Source organism: Geospiza fortis, unplaced genomic scaffold, assembly GCF_000277835.1.
Source record: "Geospiza fortis unplaced genomic scaffold, GeoFor_1.0 scaffold134, whole genome shotgun sequence".
NCBI lineage: Eukaryota > Metazoa > Chordata > Aves > Passeriformes > Thraupidae > Geospiza > Geospiza fortis.
This window is the reverse complement of record NW_005054396.1, coordinates 2606112-2622630: the sequence shown is the minus strand read 5'-3', so window position 1 is coordinate 2622630 and position 16519 is coordinate 2606112. Positions and strand designations below refer to the sequence as shown.

The following is a 16519-nucleotide window of genomic DNA, read 5'->3' as shown; positions in this document are numbered from 1 at the left end:
TTTTATCTATACAATATGTTATGCCAACTTCTGCTCCATAACATTCAGAACAACACAGGTTTTTCAGTTTAAGGTAAGTGTTTAAATGCCTTGAGGATCTCGATCTAAATGACGTTTTGCTCTGCAAGTACTTCTGAGAAGGTAATACTCTATGGAAGGGGGACAGAGACTGGCCTGAGCCACATAGTGATGTACCAAGTGTAATATCGGGAGCTCATCTCAAGAAGAGAATTCCTGGAAGCTAGGCTTGAATGAAATGCTTTCGCTGGTCTCTAAAGAATGTGGTATTTCATTAGCAGAGGGAAAAAGCTGGTGCTGATTTCTTTTGAAAAGAAGGTATTCATTACCACAGTGTAGTCAATGCCCTTCAAAAGATTCTCAATTTGCACAACTAAGGTCAGGGAGAAGCCACTGGAAGACAAGATAATGACAAGGTGATTGGACTCTTTTGTGACTTGGTCACTTTCATAATGATTGCTGTAATTCTTGTCTTTCAATTCTTTCTTTTAGACAGAGGAAAATGTCACACTGCTCAAAGAACACTGATGGTGAAGCTGTAGAGCATTTTACACTTTCCGTGTATTTTGCCAGCCAGTTTCTGAGGCGGTGGGTAATTGAAGTTGCATCCTGACCCCAACAGGTTTAGAAGGCACTTTACAGGCTCGTCTCCCCACCCCCGGGCCAGACAGCACTTTGGTAACTCAGTAAACATGTGCAGCTTCTTTCCTTGGTGTATGTACTCATGTACGGAAGCTGTTCAAGGATGGAAATCTTTGTGGAAAACTATTTTTCAAATGAGCTGATTCCAGCATCCCACACTTGTGCTGGTTTCTAAAGCAGAACAATGACATAGGCTTTAATGTGACTGCACTGAAATTCTGTGCAATTGGTTCCTCCAACACCAGAGAGCCATTTGCTGCTGTCATTTAAGGAAACTGACATGACTGACTACTCATGGTTCTTTTACAGAGTATGCACATTATTATGCAATTGCCCAGTATAGGAGTGATAGGTAAAGACAACCATTAATGTTAGTCCTTAAAAAGCAGTATGTGCTTCTAAAATTTATTACTTCTCTCTTTCTGTAGGTGTACATTTCGTAATTATTTTCAAATTAAGGTTTTGGTATAATTTTCTAAAAGGGGAACATTTGCTTTCTGACTAGGTTTGCAACTATTATTTCCTTACTTCTTCATGTATTAATAAGGAAAATCATACAGTGTTTTTCGGTGAGGCGCTAAAACCCAGTACTTTTAGCATAAGCCATATTGTACTGTTCTAATTTGCTTAATTATCTTTTGACCCACAGAAAGATACCACCAAGTGGCAAACTGTTCCTCACACTGACAACTGACGCATGTGAGGGGAAGGAGAACTTTGTCCGGTACCTTGAACATGTGCAGGCAGTTATAACTGTGAATTCCACTCGGCGAGGAGATCTCAACATCAACATGACCTCACCAATGGGAACAAAGTCCATTTTGCTGAGCCGGCGCCCCAGGGATGATGACTCCAAGGTGGGTTTTGACAAATGGCCTTTCATGACCACTCACACTTGGGGAGAAGACCCCCGAGGCACCTGGGCTCTGGAGATTGGGTTTGTTGGCAGCCAGCCCCAGCGGGGTGTGCTGAAGGAGTGGACACTGATGTTGCATGGGACTCAGAGTGCACCGTATATAGACCAAATCGTAAAAGATTATCAGTCCAAGCTGGCCATGTCCAAGAAGGAAGAGCTGGAAGAAGAGTTAGATGAAGCAGTGGAGAGAAGCCTGAAGAGTATACTGAGCAAGAAGTAGTGCTGTGTTGCATGACGGTGTCTTTCCTTCCCCAGACCCCTCTACTCACCGTTCTACTATCCAAACCTCTGTGTTAGACGTATTACAATGATTGTCTCTCTAGACAAATTATCATCCTTTCTTGATTTTAAGGTCTTATATCTCGTCAATAATTATTTTACTTGCCACAGAAGCAGTCCATTTTTTATCTCTAAGCCAAAAAATGTACTCCCACCAAATAGTATGTACAGTTTGTGACTGTAAATGATGATTTTTCTTTTGTGTCATACAAATAGGTAATAACCAGCAAAGAAGTTAATGGCTTTTCCCTTCATATTTCTGTGATATATGTTTGTATTTTAAAACAAGTGAATTTTTTACACTGGAAGTTGGTGATAATTGAGCACATTTTAAAAAGTGACAGAGAGAGGGAATCACAAAGAGGTTGTATGGAGAGGTCTTTGAACATGCTCCTTCTGCATCACTGACTTCAGTGGGACTTCCTCCATTGGGTTTAACCAAAGTACCATTAGACCCTACAAAAAGAAATAATCCAGAGATAAGGAACATTCACCAATCTGATTGGCAGAAATCCAATTCTTTTGAGAGTTTTACTTCATACTACAGTTACACTACATACACACTTCAGCTACAGGATGGATCAACAGATATGCAATAAGGAAGGCAAAGCAATGCCAAAGCTGGGTGGCAGGGAGAAGTGATTTGCAATCTGGGTCAGGGCCTCCTAGAAGCACAAATCCCAGTTTTGCTAGAGTTTTTTTTTAGTTTGGTTGTTTTGGGGATTCTTTTCCTGTGTTATTGGTTTTGGTTTTTGTTTTGTTTTGTAATTTTAGCAGTTTAAATCAATTTACCATCTTACAGCACAACAAGCACATAGGGATGAGCTGTAGGATTTCTGGCAGCTTGTGTGCATCTTCTGGTCTCTCTACTGAGATGTTCTCCAGCACTGTAAAATGAGGCTGTGTCAGCATTACCAACCACAGGCACCTGTTTTCTGGGGTTTGCAACCCAGCTGCTAGTAAACTACTGTGGGGAAAATTTGAAGCACACAGTTTCAGTCCCAAAGCAATTTTTAATTTAAAATTCTTTTTTTAAAGCTATATATTTGCTGGTATTATGTTATACAAATATGTTTAAGGAGAAAAATATGCTGAAGTTATTAAAGTGTAATGCAATGTTGGCCTTCTTGAGAAATAAAATGTAGTATATTTGGGAAGATTTGCTGGCAGTCATTGTTTTTTCTGTTTAAAGTCAGTCCCACCTTGACTTTTTGGACATGAGTTAAAGTCCATTTCTCTCACCCTCAAGAGTATGCTCTGGCTATTGCTGCAAAACATAACATTCTCCCTGGTGGGAATTACTGATGGAAGCAACCACTACATGTTCTCAGGTGTGAGATCCCAAATTTAACCTTTGAGAAATAAAGGGTCTTGATTCTGCAAATATTTAGGCACTTGCACTAAAGCCCATCAGTGGACCTACTTAAATGGTAATTTTAAGCAGATATTTCAGATCTTTGCAGGATCCAAGATCTACATTTTAGCAGTGACTAGTTTCAGATTTTTTTATTTATTTTTAATATGCAGAGTATGAATCTAAGATGCTTTAATAAGAGTTGTTCTGGTTGATCCGGTGCATAGTAGTAGAAACACATTCAGTAAGTAAATATTTATCTAACAAATTAAAAACATAACCCAAAGGTTCTATGGTGAACGTGTTTCACTTAAGAATGCATGAGAATAATGTTAATTCAAGAGACTATCAATCTTTTATTTTTCTGTAAGAGGTTTGTTCTTTCCTTTTCCAAATGAAAAATTAACAGCTTAACCTATTCAAAGTCTATGTGAATTACACTCTAAAGCCAAGTGAAGCAGCCTCACACTACTCACAGGTTTCTCATTGCATGCAGCAGTCCCATCAGAAAAATTTACCATATATATATATGTTTATGCACACACCTGTATGACTAAATACATACACACCTGTGGTATTACTCTCTGTGTGTTTTAAATATATATATAAAACATACAATATATATATTCAGAGTATGTTACATATATTTGCATATAAATATGTCTAGAATTACATATGGTATGTATGGTATAATACACATACATCGTAACTTTTTGTGTGTATGTGATCAAAGAGGTTACTGAAAGTTTTTACTGGACTTCCAAAATCTGGAAGTTTTGGAATAAGAAAAGTCCATGTGGAATTCATAAATGAACATGTACATGATTTTCCATTGCATTCATGTAATTTTTCAGTTGTCTGGTAAATTATTAAATATAAAGCAGCAAAATAATTAGATGGCTGTCCATACTTTCATAATGCTGACATAATTTACTGATTGAAAAATCACAATAATGAGTGAAAATGGTGAATTTTGATGTAATTATATATATATAAAACTGCATTTATATACAATATAGAGATCTACTTCAGATTCTTGGGGATTTTTGGTGCAAGGAATCACTGAAAAATATGTCCAGTTAGACTGAGTTTTTATGGTATTGCTGATGCAAGAGAAAGTTAATTTTTTAGTATTTATAATAAAAGGGAAAATTAAGCTCATGATGCAAAACAGGTGAGCCCTGTGATGATGTTTTATAATATCAGTAAAATAAAGAGCTGTTAAAAACTGGCAGGTCCTATCATCATTGCTTATCTGAAGGTACACGGGATGTAAAATGCTGCTCTCAGTGTGATGACTTCCTACTTCTCTGCTTTTTACACTTGTAAAGAAATTTGTATCCTGCATATACTGGATACAGAGAAGATAAAAATTTGATAGCAGCAGATTACGAATAAAGTGTTTTATGTTAACCGTGAAACTCTGTCACATACAAGATTCATGCCACAGGCTGGGAGGAGCTTTTTTTAAATTTACTTGGCATTATTTTCATGGTTCAAACCCATTGGCTCCAAGGTCAGCTCTGCAAAGGCAGCAGCAGTGCAGGTGCTGAGCTGCACTGGGAGGAGGATGATCAAGAATAGAGGCTGTGGTAGTTTTGCACTTCAGCTCATAAGCAGCTCTGGTCCCAAGGAAATGCTACAGCAGATTTTTTTCTTCTGCTGTTTGGAGCACTTTGATTCACATTAAGCCCCCTGTTTCCCTTTTCATCTCTATTTCCCCCCCATAACTTTTGGGTACTTTTTAGCTCCTGTGTTCCCATGGCAGAAAGTACGTTTCATTTTATAATACTCTGTCATGTCTGCAGCAGTACAATCTGGCAGGGAACCTCCTGATCTAGTTCTGGTTGCCTCAGAAGTGAGAATGTGCTTTTAGAAACCTGATTCTCATTCCAGTCTCTTGTTGAATAGATGCTTGCAACTATTTCACCATTAAACTTTAGCATTTAAACACTTCATTGAGAATCTGCATTTAATGTAGAGGTTAGCCCCTAAAATTACGAGGTATACTATACACTTCAGCAAGGTCACTATTAACCAGATACTACAAGGGGTTTTCTATGTAAATTTCATGCATATATACAGAAAGTTTACAGATTGTAGCAGAATTTAGCCCTCACCTCTTCTTAGTCCTTGAGTTCTGCTGGTTGCTGCCCAGGCAATGCAGTATGTGATTTCCTTCAGCAGTAAGTGCCATCAAACCAGCTTTAGGAGCAGTTCTTACACCACACTGAAATGCTGAGCAAGGGTTACAGCCATCGTAAACCAGGTCTGGGTCAGCAGCCAGTGGTGACACCACTGCACAAAAAGGATTAAGGTGGTGGAGGTATTCACACACTGGACACCTCACCCAGGCTGTCCTGACATTGCCTCCTTGCCATTGAATGAGGCTTTTTGTATTTTGAACATTGGGTCCACTGTATTGCAGTGAAATCAGATGGACTGGGAGAGGGGGAAGAATATCCAGTTCCATCCAGGTACTGCCTGAACCTGTTTATACTCTGCTTTGTGACAGAATTGTTAAACAGCCTGCCTATTGCTGCAATGAGGGTAGGTTTTGGGGGTTTTTTTTGTTTAGCTTGCAGCAGTCAAATTCTTTCAGCAGCAATTATTCTGGGCAGATGCTACCAGGTGACCAGAGTCCAGCTTGCAAAGGCATTGATAAATTCCTTCTCTGCAGTTATTTACACTGTTAATATATTAAACTGAAAAGGAACATGCTGTAGTAAGCCATGTCTGGAATAAACTCCCACAGCATTCCAATAAACCAGCATCAACAAAAAGTCCTGACTAAAATTGTGACTGTGAGAGTCACCTGTCCCTGTTTCAAAGAATAAGGTGCCACTTTACCAGACATAACAATCACAGTAGATCAGATGCTACACCTGTGCTGGACCTCATGAATGAAATAACCAAACCCAACATATTATTGAAGGAAAGCCTTGGGTGCTGTGAGGAGTTCCTGAAGCTCAGACTTGTCAGCTCAAATGGCTTTTAACCTTGCTTTCCTGCAGCTGACAGAAGCTAAAAGGCAGAAAGAAAAGGCACAAGAATGCTGGAAGTTGAAATTAAAACTTAGAGAACTGGCATTGGATTGAACAAGAAATTTGTAGAGACTAATCTAGTACCACTCTTCAGTAAGTCTTGGGCTTTAGTGGGATCGTTTGTGTGCCTGGAGTCAAGCTGAGGCCTAAATGGTGTATGAGCACTTTAGGTAGAGCTCATTATTTACACACATACAAGCAAAATATTTCCTTTCTCTGATTTTTAATTTGTGGGGTTTTGTTTGTTTTCTTGAGCTGAAGGTTTCTGGGAGCTGCAAGACTGTTGTTGCTGCAAGTGTTTCTTTTTGTTTCCCCAGGCAGGGGAAGGTGGAAAGGCACTGCTTATTCCAACAATCCTGTGGAGCTCCATGTGACTGCAGCTGACAGGAGTGAGACAGGATCCTGTGGCAGTATGAAACTCTACAGTCCAAGGAAATACTTAAAAAGAAAATACCTAAATACTCAGTCTTTGGCTGCAGTCTGCTTAAAAGCTCGTTGGCATTCATAAGTACATCAGTTGTGTTGGTGAAGGACAAATAATAGCTTTTGTAAGGGAGATCTCCCTTCAGGGAGAATTATTCTGAGAAGATCTGCAGTAAGAGCTTATCTTGAATACAGGAAGTTTGTCTTTATTGCCAAATAGAAAGGTCTCCCAAGCTCATTGCTATTGAAAGACTTTGAAAGGGAGATATTTGGAACAGGTTATTTAAGAGGTATCCAGCTCTTTCCCCGGACAAACTGCTGCACACCACTCAGGTGATGTTTACAAGTAGGATCTGTTTACAAGTAGGGTCTGTGAGTCAATGTTATAGGCAAAATAAACCCACAGTGAGTATCTTCGGTAGAAGGCAAAACTTTTATTAAATGAACCAGATGTCACAAGTTAACATTTGCAGCTATCTCAAAGATGGAGGGTCATACGGCGGTTGAAGGAGCAGTAGAGGAATATGCAAATTTGTCCTGGATACTGTGGAAAGCCAGGCAGCTGTCATAATAATTTCTTCCCATGTGTCCTAATCATAAAAATGAGTTGCATAGGATGTGCTCTGGAGAGTGCTAATGGTTGTTGCACCAAAGGTGAGCCTACATCAGACAGAATTGCCATCAAGGTTTCAATCTGTTCCATATCAAACAGCAAAAATCTCACTACTGTATCATTCGGTCAGGAAAAAAACACAGTCATTTAATAACTATGCCAGACAAATTGACTATCAGAGGGTATGTGTCACTTAAGAGCCTTTGTCACCTAATTTCTTCTTGCTTGTCTTCTCTATCATTGTCTCAACAATCATTGCTGTCTCTTCATACGTCTGAATTTTGTCATCTGAAAACTTCTCAATGGACTCCACCACCTCCACCTTCTCATAGCTCATAGAGCCAGGTAAGTCTGCTTCCCTGAACAAAAGGCCCTGTTTATCTTCTCGCTCATATTCTGTCTCTCGAAGGAGTCCTGGCTCAGTTGGGCTTATCAGACCAGAGGAAGTAACTGTCTCAGGCTCAGAGATGTCTGGGTACTTTGTGATTTGCTCAATTTTTCCTCTTGCTTTTTTCCCCCATTCAAGCACATCTTCTTTCCCCTCCTCTCTCTGTTTATCTGGGAGTTCAAACTCTTCTCTCCTTTCACAGATTTCCCCTTTCTCTTTTTCTGGTGGTTCGGCAGGTTCTGGGAGCTCTGGTATGGACTCCACATCACCACCATTCATTACCTTCCCATTGCCAGTGGAAACTGTGATCCCTCCCCCGGCAGGGATAGAGGGGGCCAAGATGCACGGTTCTTCATAGCCTTCCTCCCCTGTCACCAGCACATAACGCCCTTTGGGATGGGCATCAGACTTAGCCTCTGGTCTCTTGTAGACTCTTATTTTCTCCCTCATAATATTACACAATTTATCAAAGGCTTTACTTATCTGGGCTCCATCAGGTACGTCCTCTGGGCCCATTTCTTTTTCATCAAATTCTGATCCTTCTTGCTCAGGTTCACACCTGACTGAGCCTTCATGCCTAAACTCCATCTGATCTTGGTCAAAACCTTCCAGAGTTCTTTCGTACATTCTTTCAGGTGAGTGACTGTCGGTTATGTCTTTTGACATCAGCTCCTTTTTCCTGGCAATTTTCTTTGTCAGGCCTTTTTGTCTGGGCTTTATACTGGCAATGTCTTGCATGGCCTGGGTGATATCTAAAGAAAATTCAAAGCAAAGGAAACAACAAACAGTGCTTGAATACAGTCACTGCAAATGCTAGAGCTGCCTCTTGCCCTCACCCCTGCAGGTGGAGAGCCTTTGTATCCTGGGGGACTAAAAGAGAGCCAGGCACCTCCACTCTTGACAATTTGGAGTATGGACAGATACTGAAAGTCATGTCAGGAGGGAGCAGCAGTGGCTGATGTTCACAGAGCTGAGAAGCCACCCATCTACAATGGCATCACTCAGACACTGTCACTGAGCTCTTAGAACCCCCTGATTCTGATCTCCTGGGCAATCAGTAGGCACAGATCCCATGAGAGCTTAGCAGCAGCAGGAGCATAGGCAAGGTATGATTTCCATGGTATGAGCAGCTAGAGCAGAGGAGACAGGGGTTGATACGGGTAATTACAAGAACAAGAGGACAGACAGATATTAACATACTTTCCCCAAGGCAGCTGTTTTGTCCCCTGCCACAATACAGTAACACACATGAAATACCATGCTCGTCATGCAGGAGAAATCAGTGGTGTGTCTAGAGACAGGCCAAATCCTCAGCATGTATAAAACACCACTTTGCATGACAGTAATTATTTACAGCTGCTGAGGATCTGGCCTCAGGCATTTTGGAACCATTTAATATAAAACTGCTACAGGTCACACAGCAGTTAGAAAAATTACAGCTACATTACAAAAACATCCCTCATGCGATGGTTTGTCTCCGTTCTCAAGGCAGTTTGTCATTATTAATACCCCAGTGAGCCTTGCATTTAAGTCATCCCATATGTTAGAACGTATCACATCACTTTGTTAAGAGCAGTCTTTCTCATTTAGCCCTGGCCATTTCCTTGTCAGCAGGTTTACAAGCATCCTAATTCTAACAAGCCAACACACAACATAGAGAAAACATAATTCATAGGAAAACAGGCCTCAAAAATGGCCTGTGGCACTCAACACACCTTGGTGCTCTTTGCACATCACTAAAGTGCAAACAAACTCAGAATGAGTCAACCCAAAACCTGCAGCTCTTTCCACCATTTCAGATGCCTTTTGATTTCACTCTTGATTGGCCTAAGTAGCAAACTGTAGAAATTAGCAAAGAAATGCTTTTGCTTGTGGTTTTGGCCTTTGACAGCTTGTCTCAGGGACAGTTGAGGTAAGCTGAAATGGTTGCATTTTCAAGCCCGTAGTCAGGATGTTGTGACTGGTGGCCATATGTAAAGACAGATGGACAAACAGCTTAAAATGCAATGATACTTCTCCTGACATACACAGGAAGTCACATCACAGGTTTACCTCTTCCCCTTGAAGCCTGAGGCTGGGCAGGTCGATAAATCTGTGTGAAGAGTGTGACTGGGGTTCCTGCTATAGCAGAGTTCAACCTGTGGAGAATATGTGCATCCATCAGTTCTCTCCCCACCATTTCAGTGAAAGCAAGTAAAATTGTGCAAAAATAAGCACAGAGCTTAAAGAAATTTACTTCTCTGTGGTGAGGAGTCAAAAAGAATGATGGGAACCTGCTTCTTGTCTGGGGAAAATCAAGACAGCCACAGCACCTTCACAGGAGTGAGGTTGGTTTCTGCCAGCAGGAGATATGGGATACTCCGGTAGGTAAAGTACACCAGTAATTACAACATGTAGCAACACCTTTGCATTTAGCATGGCACTTTGAAAAGATGGGAGGTTTTTAGATGGGCAAACAGTCAATCCAAGCCTACCAGAGGTCAGCAAGAACTGTAAATTCATTTTTACCATGCTGGCTGGCAAAATAGGAAATTTGGAGCAGTCTTCCTTGGAAAACATTCCAGCAGTCAGTAGTATTAAGGGTTAAAAATTAAAATTGAGAGGCAGGCCTATTGCAAAACAGTTATTGTATCTTTGGCCTCCCCAGTCTGCTCTGCTGGAATTTGAGATATTTTGTCCTGTCAGAGACCCTGTGTCAATATGATTTTTGGCATTGAGAATTCTCTGTTAAGGTACTTCTAACTAGAACTCAGTGTCCAAAATTAGACTCTGAAAATTAATTAAATTCCCATTCCCCACACATAGGATGGACTGTTAAGTGAGTGTTCTTCTTCTGCATCTTCTGCAAAGCCCAGAGCATTACTTTGGGTGCTTAGGGGTCTGGCTCTGCTGCTGTGAAAGATCCTTTTGTCCACTGTGGCCGATGGTGGACATTAGAGGGAGACAGTGGTCCTCTACCCAAATCCCTGCCAGTTTCTTGTATTTTTCCTCTTTCTCCCCATGCCTGAGGAATGGCTTTGCTGGGAAGAATGCTTTGCTTTACAAGGCATTTGCTTTGTTTGCACCCTCCAAAAATCAACCTGACGGTAGTGTTGAACAAGTGTCACCAACACCCAGTCTGAGGAGAGGATGTTCAGATTGCTTTTGTGTGCTCCTGACCTCTGTACACTGATGCCAGGACAGCATATGGAAAGGAGACTGCAAGGACAGGAAAGCCCAGAATGGCTCTGACCCTTTCTCTGGCAGAAGTTTCACCAGATTTTGCATCTATTTTGATTTCTATCCCTAGATATCTACCAGTGAAAGGTGTGAAAATGCTATAGCTTTGGGTGAATCAAATGTCCTTAAACATACATTTTTCAAATGAGATAAAAGAGATCCCTGGTCCCTTTGTGAGTGCCCAGAAATCCAGCCTTACCGGCTGTCCTCATTCTCGATGATCCGTTTGTACCGTTCCAGCTCATTCTCCAGGGACTGCTGGTAGATCACCAGCTGGCGGCAGTCAGTGGTGTACTTCTCCAAGATCCTCTCGGCCTCCTCTATCCCCTTCCTAAGGTTTTCAATCTGCTCATTGTAAAGCTGAATTTCATCGTCATAACTCTCCTGGGTGTTTTTAATTGCTTGCTCCAGCATGGTTGTCTGGTAAATAAAATCGGTGGTGAAAGAAGCAGTTTTGAAAAATTCACCATCCCCATATTTTAAGCATAATGAAAGGCAAGTCATGCTTTATTACAATGTGATGCTGCACTGCTGAAACACAGAAGCAATTTCCCTACCTTTGTTCAGTTATTCAAAAAGCAGTAACTTATCAGAATGGGCAGGGCCTAACAAAGACAGTAAAAGTTCTTAACTGGAAGATGAACTCAAGAAATACCCACTCCTCCTTCTCTGTGGTCTGCAGACAGGGAAAATAAGACCAAAAGTCACATTTAAAACACAGAACTCTTCTTTAGAATTCCATTCCTCAGGCTTTTTACTTCAGTGATAAAACCAATGAGCACATCAACCAGGAGGTGGCAAAAGTCACCTTCCAAAAATAAAGGCTGAGTTTCAGGTGGGATATTTCACCCTGTAAATCTCCTCTCACTTTCTTCTGCTATTTTTAGCTATTTATTATAGTTATTTTGTCACTTTTTTTTCCTACTTTTCAAAGAGATGAACTCACAAAAAGGTAATGGGGGAATAAGTGACTAACGAATTCTTCAATAATTGATTTATTTCTATATGCTTCAGCCAAGATAAAAAAAAGGACTTTTAAGAGGCTAAATACTAAATATAGAAGTGATGTCCCTTGTCATTAGTTTGGTTATGTTGCAGTGTACGAGTAGACAGAGACTCTTTTCTGTTCAGTGCTCATGGGGTGGGACCCATGACCTCTTGGGCACATGGCTGTCAGGTCCAGAAACAGGAAAGCAAAGAAACTTGATGATACCTAGGTCATCAGATCCAGCCTTCACCATCACAAGCTACTGTGTTACTGCCCTGCACTCATAAAGCTATTTCACTCTTTTAATCTCAAGGCACAAGAATGAATGAATGAATGAATGAATAATCTGTTTCTAAATGGGATGGGAAGATTTGCTTTTGAAAGCAGCACAATTAATTCCTCAAAGACTGCCTCTCTCCACCTCCCAGCAGAAGGCTGATTTTCTCCCCTTTTTCTGTATATTGATTCACTATCTCATCCCCATATTGATTCCTGTCCATCCCAGAGTGCATGTGTCCTCTCCACCAGAGCATCAGATGTGAGAAAGAGACCAAGGAAAATACACTGTCCTGACACTAATGAAAGAAGTAATGCTCAGGAAGTTATGAGCTGCTGCCATGGCTGTCCAAAGGAGTCCAAAATCCCACCAAATGATGTTTTTGTCAATATTTCATTCCTCTCACCTGGATGGACACCTCGAGGCACAAAGGAAGCTGTACTTGGGGTCATTCTCCATCCCATGTGCTAAAAAATATTCAACTGCATGGAGGTAGAGATGCCACTGGCAACTATTCAGATCTGGTTTCTATCCATTGCAGCCTTCAGCTGCTCCTCCACCTCCTGCCACCCTCAGCCCTGCACTGCACTCATGTTTGCAGGCACTGGCTGGAGACAGAAGGTTGATTTAGGGCAGGTTTGGCTGGGAGATGGGCAAGGACAACTAGTCAAAGTCTTTTTGCAACTCAGGGCTTGGCAAAAAGTGCATGGTTTTTCCTGCTGGTAGTGTCCAAGCACAGGAGAGATGCTGGCTAAATGCTTAGTAGTGACATGAATGAAGGAAGAAAGCCAAATGTAGCTCAACAGTCCTCTCAGTTTTGCTCCCCAAACCTGTCCAGTTCTTCCCACAGCAAGCTTAGCATTGGATGTGGCAGTGATAGAAAGGATTGGGCAGAGCCCTGAGGGTTCCCCATCAGTTTTCTTGGAGCCAATTTCCAGCCAGAACTCAGCAAGTAAGAAAGTCATAGGAGCCCTGTGGGACTTTTCCATTCATAATGTCCAGCTGATTCTGTCCTGCAGGAATCCAGTTGCATTGTGGAAACCTTCCCTCATCAGCCACTCTGATAAGCAAAGACAGCTTCATTGCACCTACAATACCTACAGCCCACCCTGGCCAACTAAACCTGACAATTTGTTCCATTGAGAGAATGGGAATGAAACAGTTGAAGAAAAAGATGGAAATCTAAAAGGAAAACACACCTCCAAGTCCACCATGTTAACATAACCATGTTAAAGCCATGTTAGAGGTTTTACCAAGTGACCATTAAAAAAAGCAGTTCATGAGCAACATGGTTGTGTTTATGGCTAGTGATTCCAATACCTCTGTCTGGAGCTTGTATTTCTGTGCCTGTAGCTGGCAGAGGATGCTCTTGTATTCCTCCAGCTGGCTCTGCAGAACAGGGATCCTCCTCTCAGCTATCAGTTTTTCCTGGTTGGAAGAAAACAATGTGTGTACAGGAAATTATGTTTCACTCCTAAAAAGAGCCAAAAGAAATTGCACTACTGGAAATAAACTGTAAAGACAAATAGAAAATGGCAAAAGACAGATAAAAGATGGGGATTGAACTTCAAGCCAAATTCTGTTGAATGGTAGCACAGCTTTAAGGATAAAGATATCAGATAGCAGGTCTGTAACAGTACAGCTTAGACCCTGTAAACCTGTTCACATCTTCTTCCAAATAATGAACATTCCTGACGTAGCCACTCATATTGGTGGAAATCACCAAGTTTTCATCTAGTCTGTATCAATTAATTTCATTTAAATTTTCGCCACATCTCACCCCTTCAGGATAAGATTTCCTTTCTCTTAAAATATTCATATATCCTGCCAGCTCCTCCTCAGACAAGAAGCACAACTACTTCAAATATCTTTGTACCACACATTTTTGGGACTAATATATATGCTGGAGTGCACCTGACAAAGCTAATCTCTCTTTCCTCATTGATACAGTTTTTCAAAGCTACAGTAAATTTTTTTCTCCCATGTTCACTACTCAGTACTTACACATTGTTTAGACAGTTTTCACCTAACCTTGGAGCAGAAATTAAAGGATCTGGGACACTTTAGGTGTAAACATTATCTCTTTCTTACTTAGAGCTGCATATACGTCCCAACAGCAATACTTGCCTCACATATGCCAGTGGTTATTGGGGACACACGAGGAGTTGTCTGGATGATCTGCTGCAAGACATTGACATAGGTCTGGATTTCCATGAGGTTCTGTGATAAGGTAAAAACATTTTCATTAGAAAATGCCATAGTAAGGTAGATATTTCCACGTACTCCTGGGGCTTATTTTTAGATATGTAATGCTTTTAGCCCATAAACGTCCAATTCATGTTCAGGCTTGGGTTTGGAATGCAACTTACAACTGCTTTTGAGTGCAGGAGTGCTAGCAGTTTCATCATACTGAGGGTATATCAGACTTTTGGATAAGGACTATACAGTTCATAGTTTTAATTGAAGATTCCATTCCATTTCCAAAGAGATTTTCAAAATAAGAATCACAAATATCTTTGCATGTGGCATGAAAAAAAATAGTAACTTTTTCAAAAGCAGCAAAGCTGGGACAGTGGCCTGATCCCAAGACCTACAGTTCTCCCAGAAAGAAGGCAACAAATGTTAAAGTCAACTGCAATGGAATCATACATCCACAGGCATATGCCTGCTGATTAACTGGAGTGTCCTCTCCCAAAAAATTAGATGATGAAAGCAACAGCTTCCTTAGCATGAAATATAAGACAGCTTGACCAGCACTTTGGGTTGAACCATGACACCAGGTTGACAAATTCAAGACTCTGCTACAGCTGTAGTTACTGGACCCTGAGAAGTATGTCTGGGCGCTGAAAACCATCCGGTTGTTGTGCCCACTGAAAATAAATAGTGCTATATGCGCCTACCAAAACATAAATGCAATTTACTTTATTTTGCCACCATTTGATCATGGAGAAGGGCAAAGTTCCACATTTATCTCTACAAGGAAAACAGCAATTTCAGCCAGTTACCTTCTTGTATCTGTCCTTTGTTGCATTGATGTCATCCTGCAGGAACTGGGACTCAATTTGCAGCTCCAAGTTGCACAGCAAGGCTTCATCAGCTTCCTGCAATGCGGACATGTGGCATGGCAGTACGTATGGCTGGAGTGCCAAACCCACAGCAGGCCCACAGGCACTGCATGAGTCACTGTGCACATGGGGAAGCCTGCCTGAAGTGTAAGAGCCTACTGTAACATACAACAGTATCATGAAAACAACAAACAGGAGCCATGTTATTCACCATGCCCTGCACAAATGTAATTTGCAATAGAGTTTGGCGCTGGCACTGTCAAAATAATGCTGGGAGCCAAGTAGTAGATGTTTGAAATACCAGATTTTGATATTAAAATCTTGAAATGGTGGGTGAATCTTGAACAAATGACATCAGCAGACTAAGGCATTGATTTCTCTAGTGTCATGACAAGATCTGAGGTATCCTGATGCCTTTTTAAGATCCCTAGTAAAGAAGTCCTTCTAAAAACCCAGGATGGTCTGCAGTATTTGCACTCTCTTTGGTATGTTCTCAAATACTATGAATGTTTGCCAATTTGGAGCCATTTCTGGAAATAAAAATGACATTTGACCAAGTTTAGAAAAAATCACTTTGCTGCACAAGTTTATAATACTTTGGAATTTGCGAAGACAAAAGTTCCTAACATCCAATTAGTTCAAAGAGGAAACCATATGACTAGTAACCATGATCTCAGAGTATACAGGTATGGGTGGCACTGATCTTTAAATCTAATGAAATCTCCATTTCTGTTCAAAGGCTTAATTTAGATTTTTCCTATGTTCTGTTATTTAACAAAAAACATGGAATTTAGGATAATTTCTCTGGAACTTGGCAACATATTTTACAAATATGTGAGAGTAGTGATACATTTTATTTTTCTATTTAATGCATTATTTCTTTAATTTTTGAGAAAGCATCTTAAAACATTTTAACTGAATCTTCCTTGCAACTCTATAAAACGTGCCAATTCCTCCACCAGTTTGCAATTTGCCTCAAGAAAGTCCTGCTTTGTGCATTTAGCTCAAAAAATAAAAAAAGAAGTATTTGAAGGCACCTCTTTCAAAATACCCCTGTGCCATTATCAGCTGTAAAAATACCTCTGTGAGCAAATCACAGGTTGCAAACAAACCATTGAGATCTGCGGGTGCAGCACATGACTGGTAGAAGAGGATTTTTTCCTTTTGCATGCATACAGCATGCGCTGTTCAAAAAATGTGTAGATGTTGGCTGTCTTATTGTGCTGCTAAACCTCCCAGGCACAGAACTCTCCAGCAGGCTCTGCTTTGTGATCCAGGGGCTGATTCAGACAC

General features: G+C 40.8%; 2 protein-coding genes across 2 annotated transcripts in view; one reads left to right on the top strand and one right to left on the bottom strand.

The window, feature by feature from the left end:
- The window catches only part of PCSK2 (proprotein convertase subtilisin/kexin type 2), a 108915-nt gene extending 104472 nt beyond the window's left edge, over nucleotides 1-4443 (top strand). Inside the window, exon 12 of the mRNA XM_031060937.1 lies at nucleotides 1310-4443. Within this exon, the coding sequence (XP_030916797.1) occupies nucleotides 1310-1796 (487 nt within the window). The 3' untranslated portion in view covers nucleotides 1797-4443. The remainder of the gene's footprint in view (nucleotides 1-1309) is intronic.
- Nucleotides 4444-7094: 2651 nt separating this feature from the next.
- BFSP1 (beaded filament structural protein 1) overlaps nucleotides 7095-16519 on the bottom strand; it is a 17773-nt gene continuing 8348 nt past the window's right edge. The window contains exons 3-8 of the mRNA XM_005425799.1: nucleotides 15167-15262; nucleotides 14289-14381; nucleotides 13482-13589; nucleotides 11096-11316; nucleotides 9730-9815; nucleotides 7095-8429 (exon numbers count right to left, since the gene is read on the bottom strand). Coding sequence (XP_005425856.1) covers nucleotides 7483-8429; nucleotides 9730-9815; nucleotides 11096-11316; nucleotides 13482-13589; nucleotides 14289-14381; nucleotides 15167-15262 — 1551 coding nt within the window. The 3' untranslated portion in view covers nucleotides 7095-7482. The remainder of the gene's footprint in view (nucleotides 8430-9729; nucleotides 9816-11095; nucleotides 11317-13481; nucleotides 13590-14288; nucleotides 14382-15166; nucleotides 15263-16519) is intronic.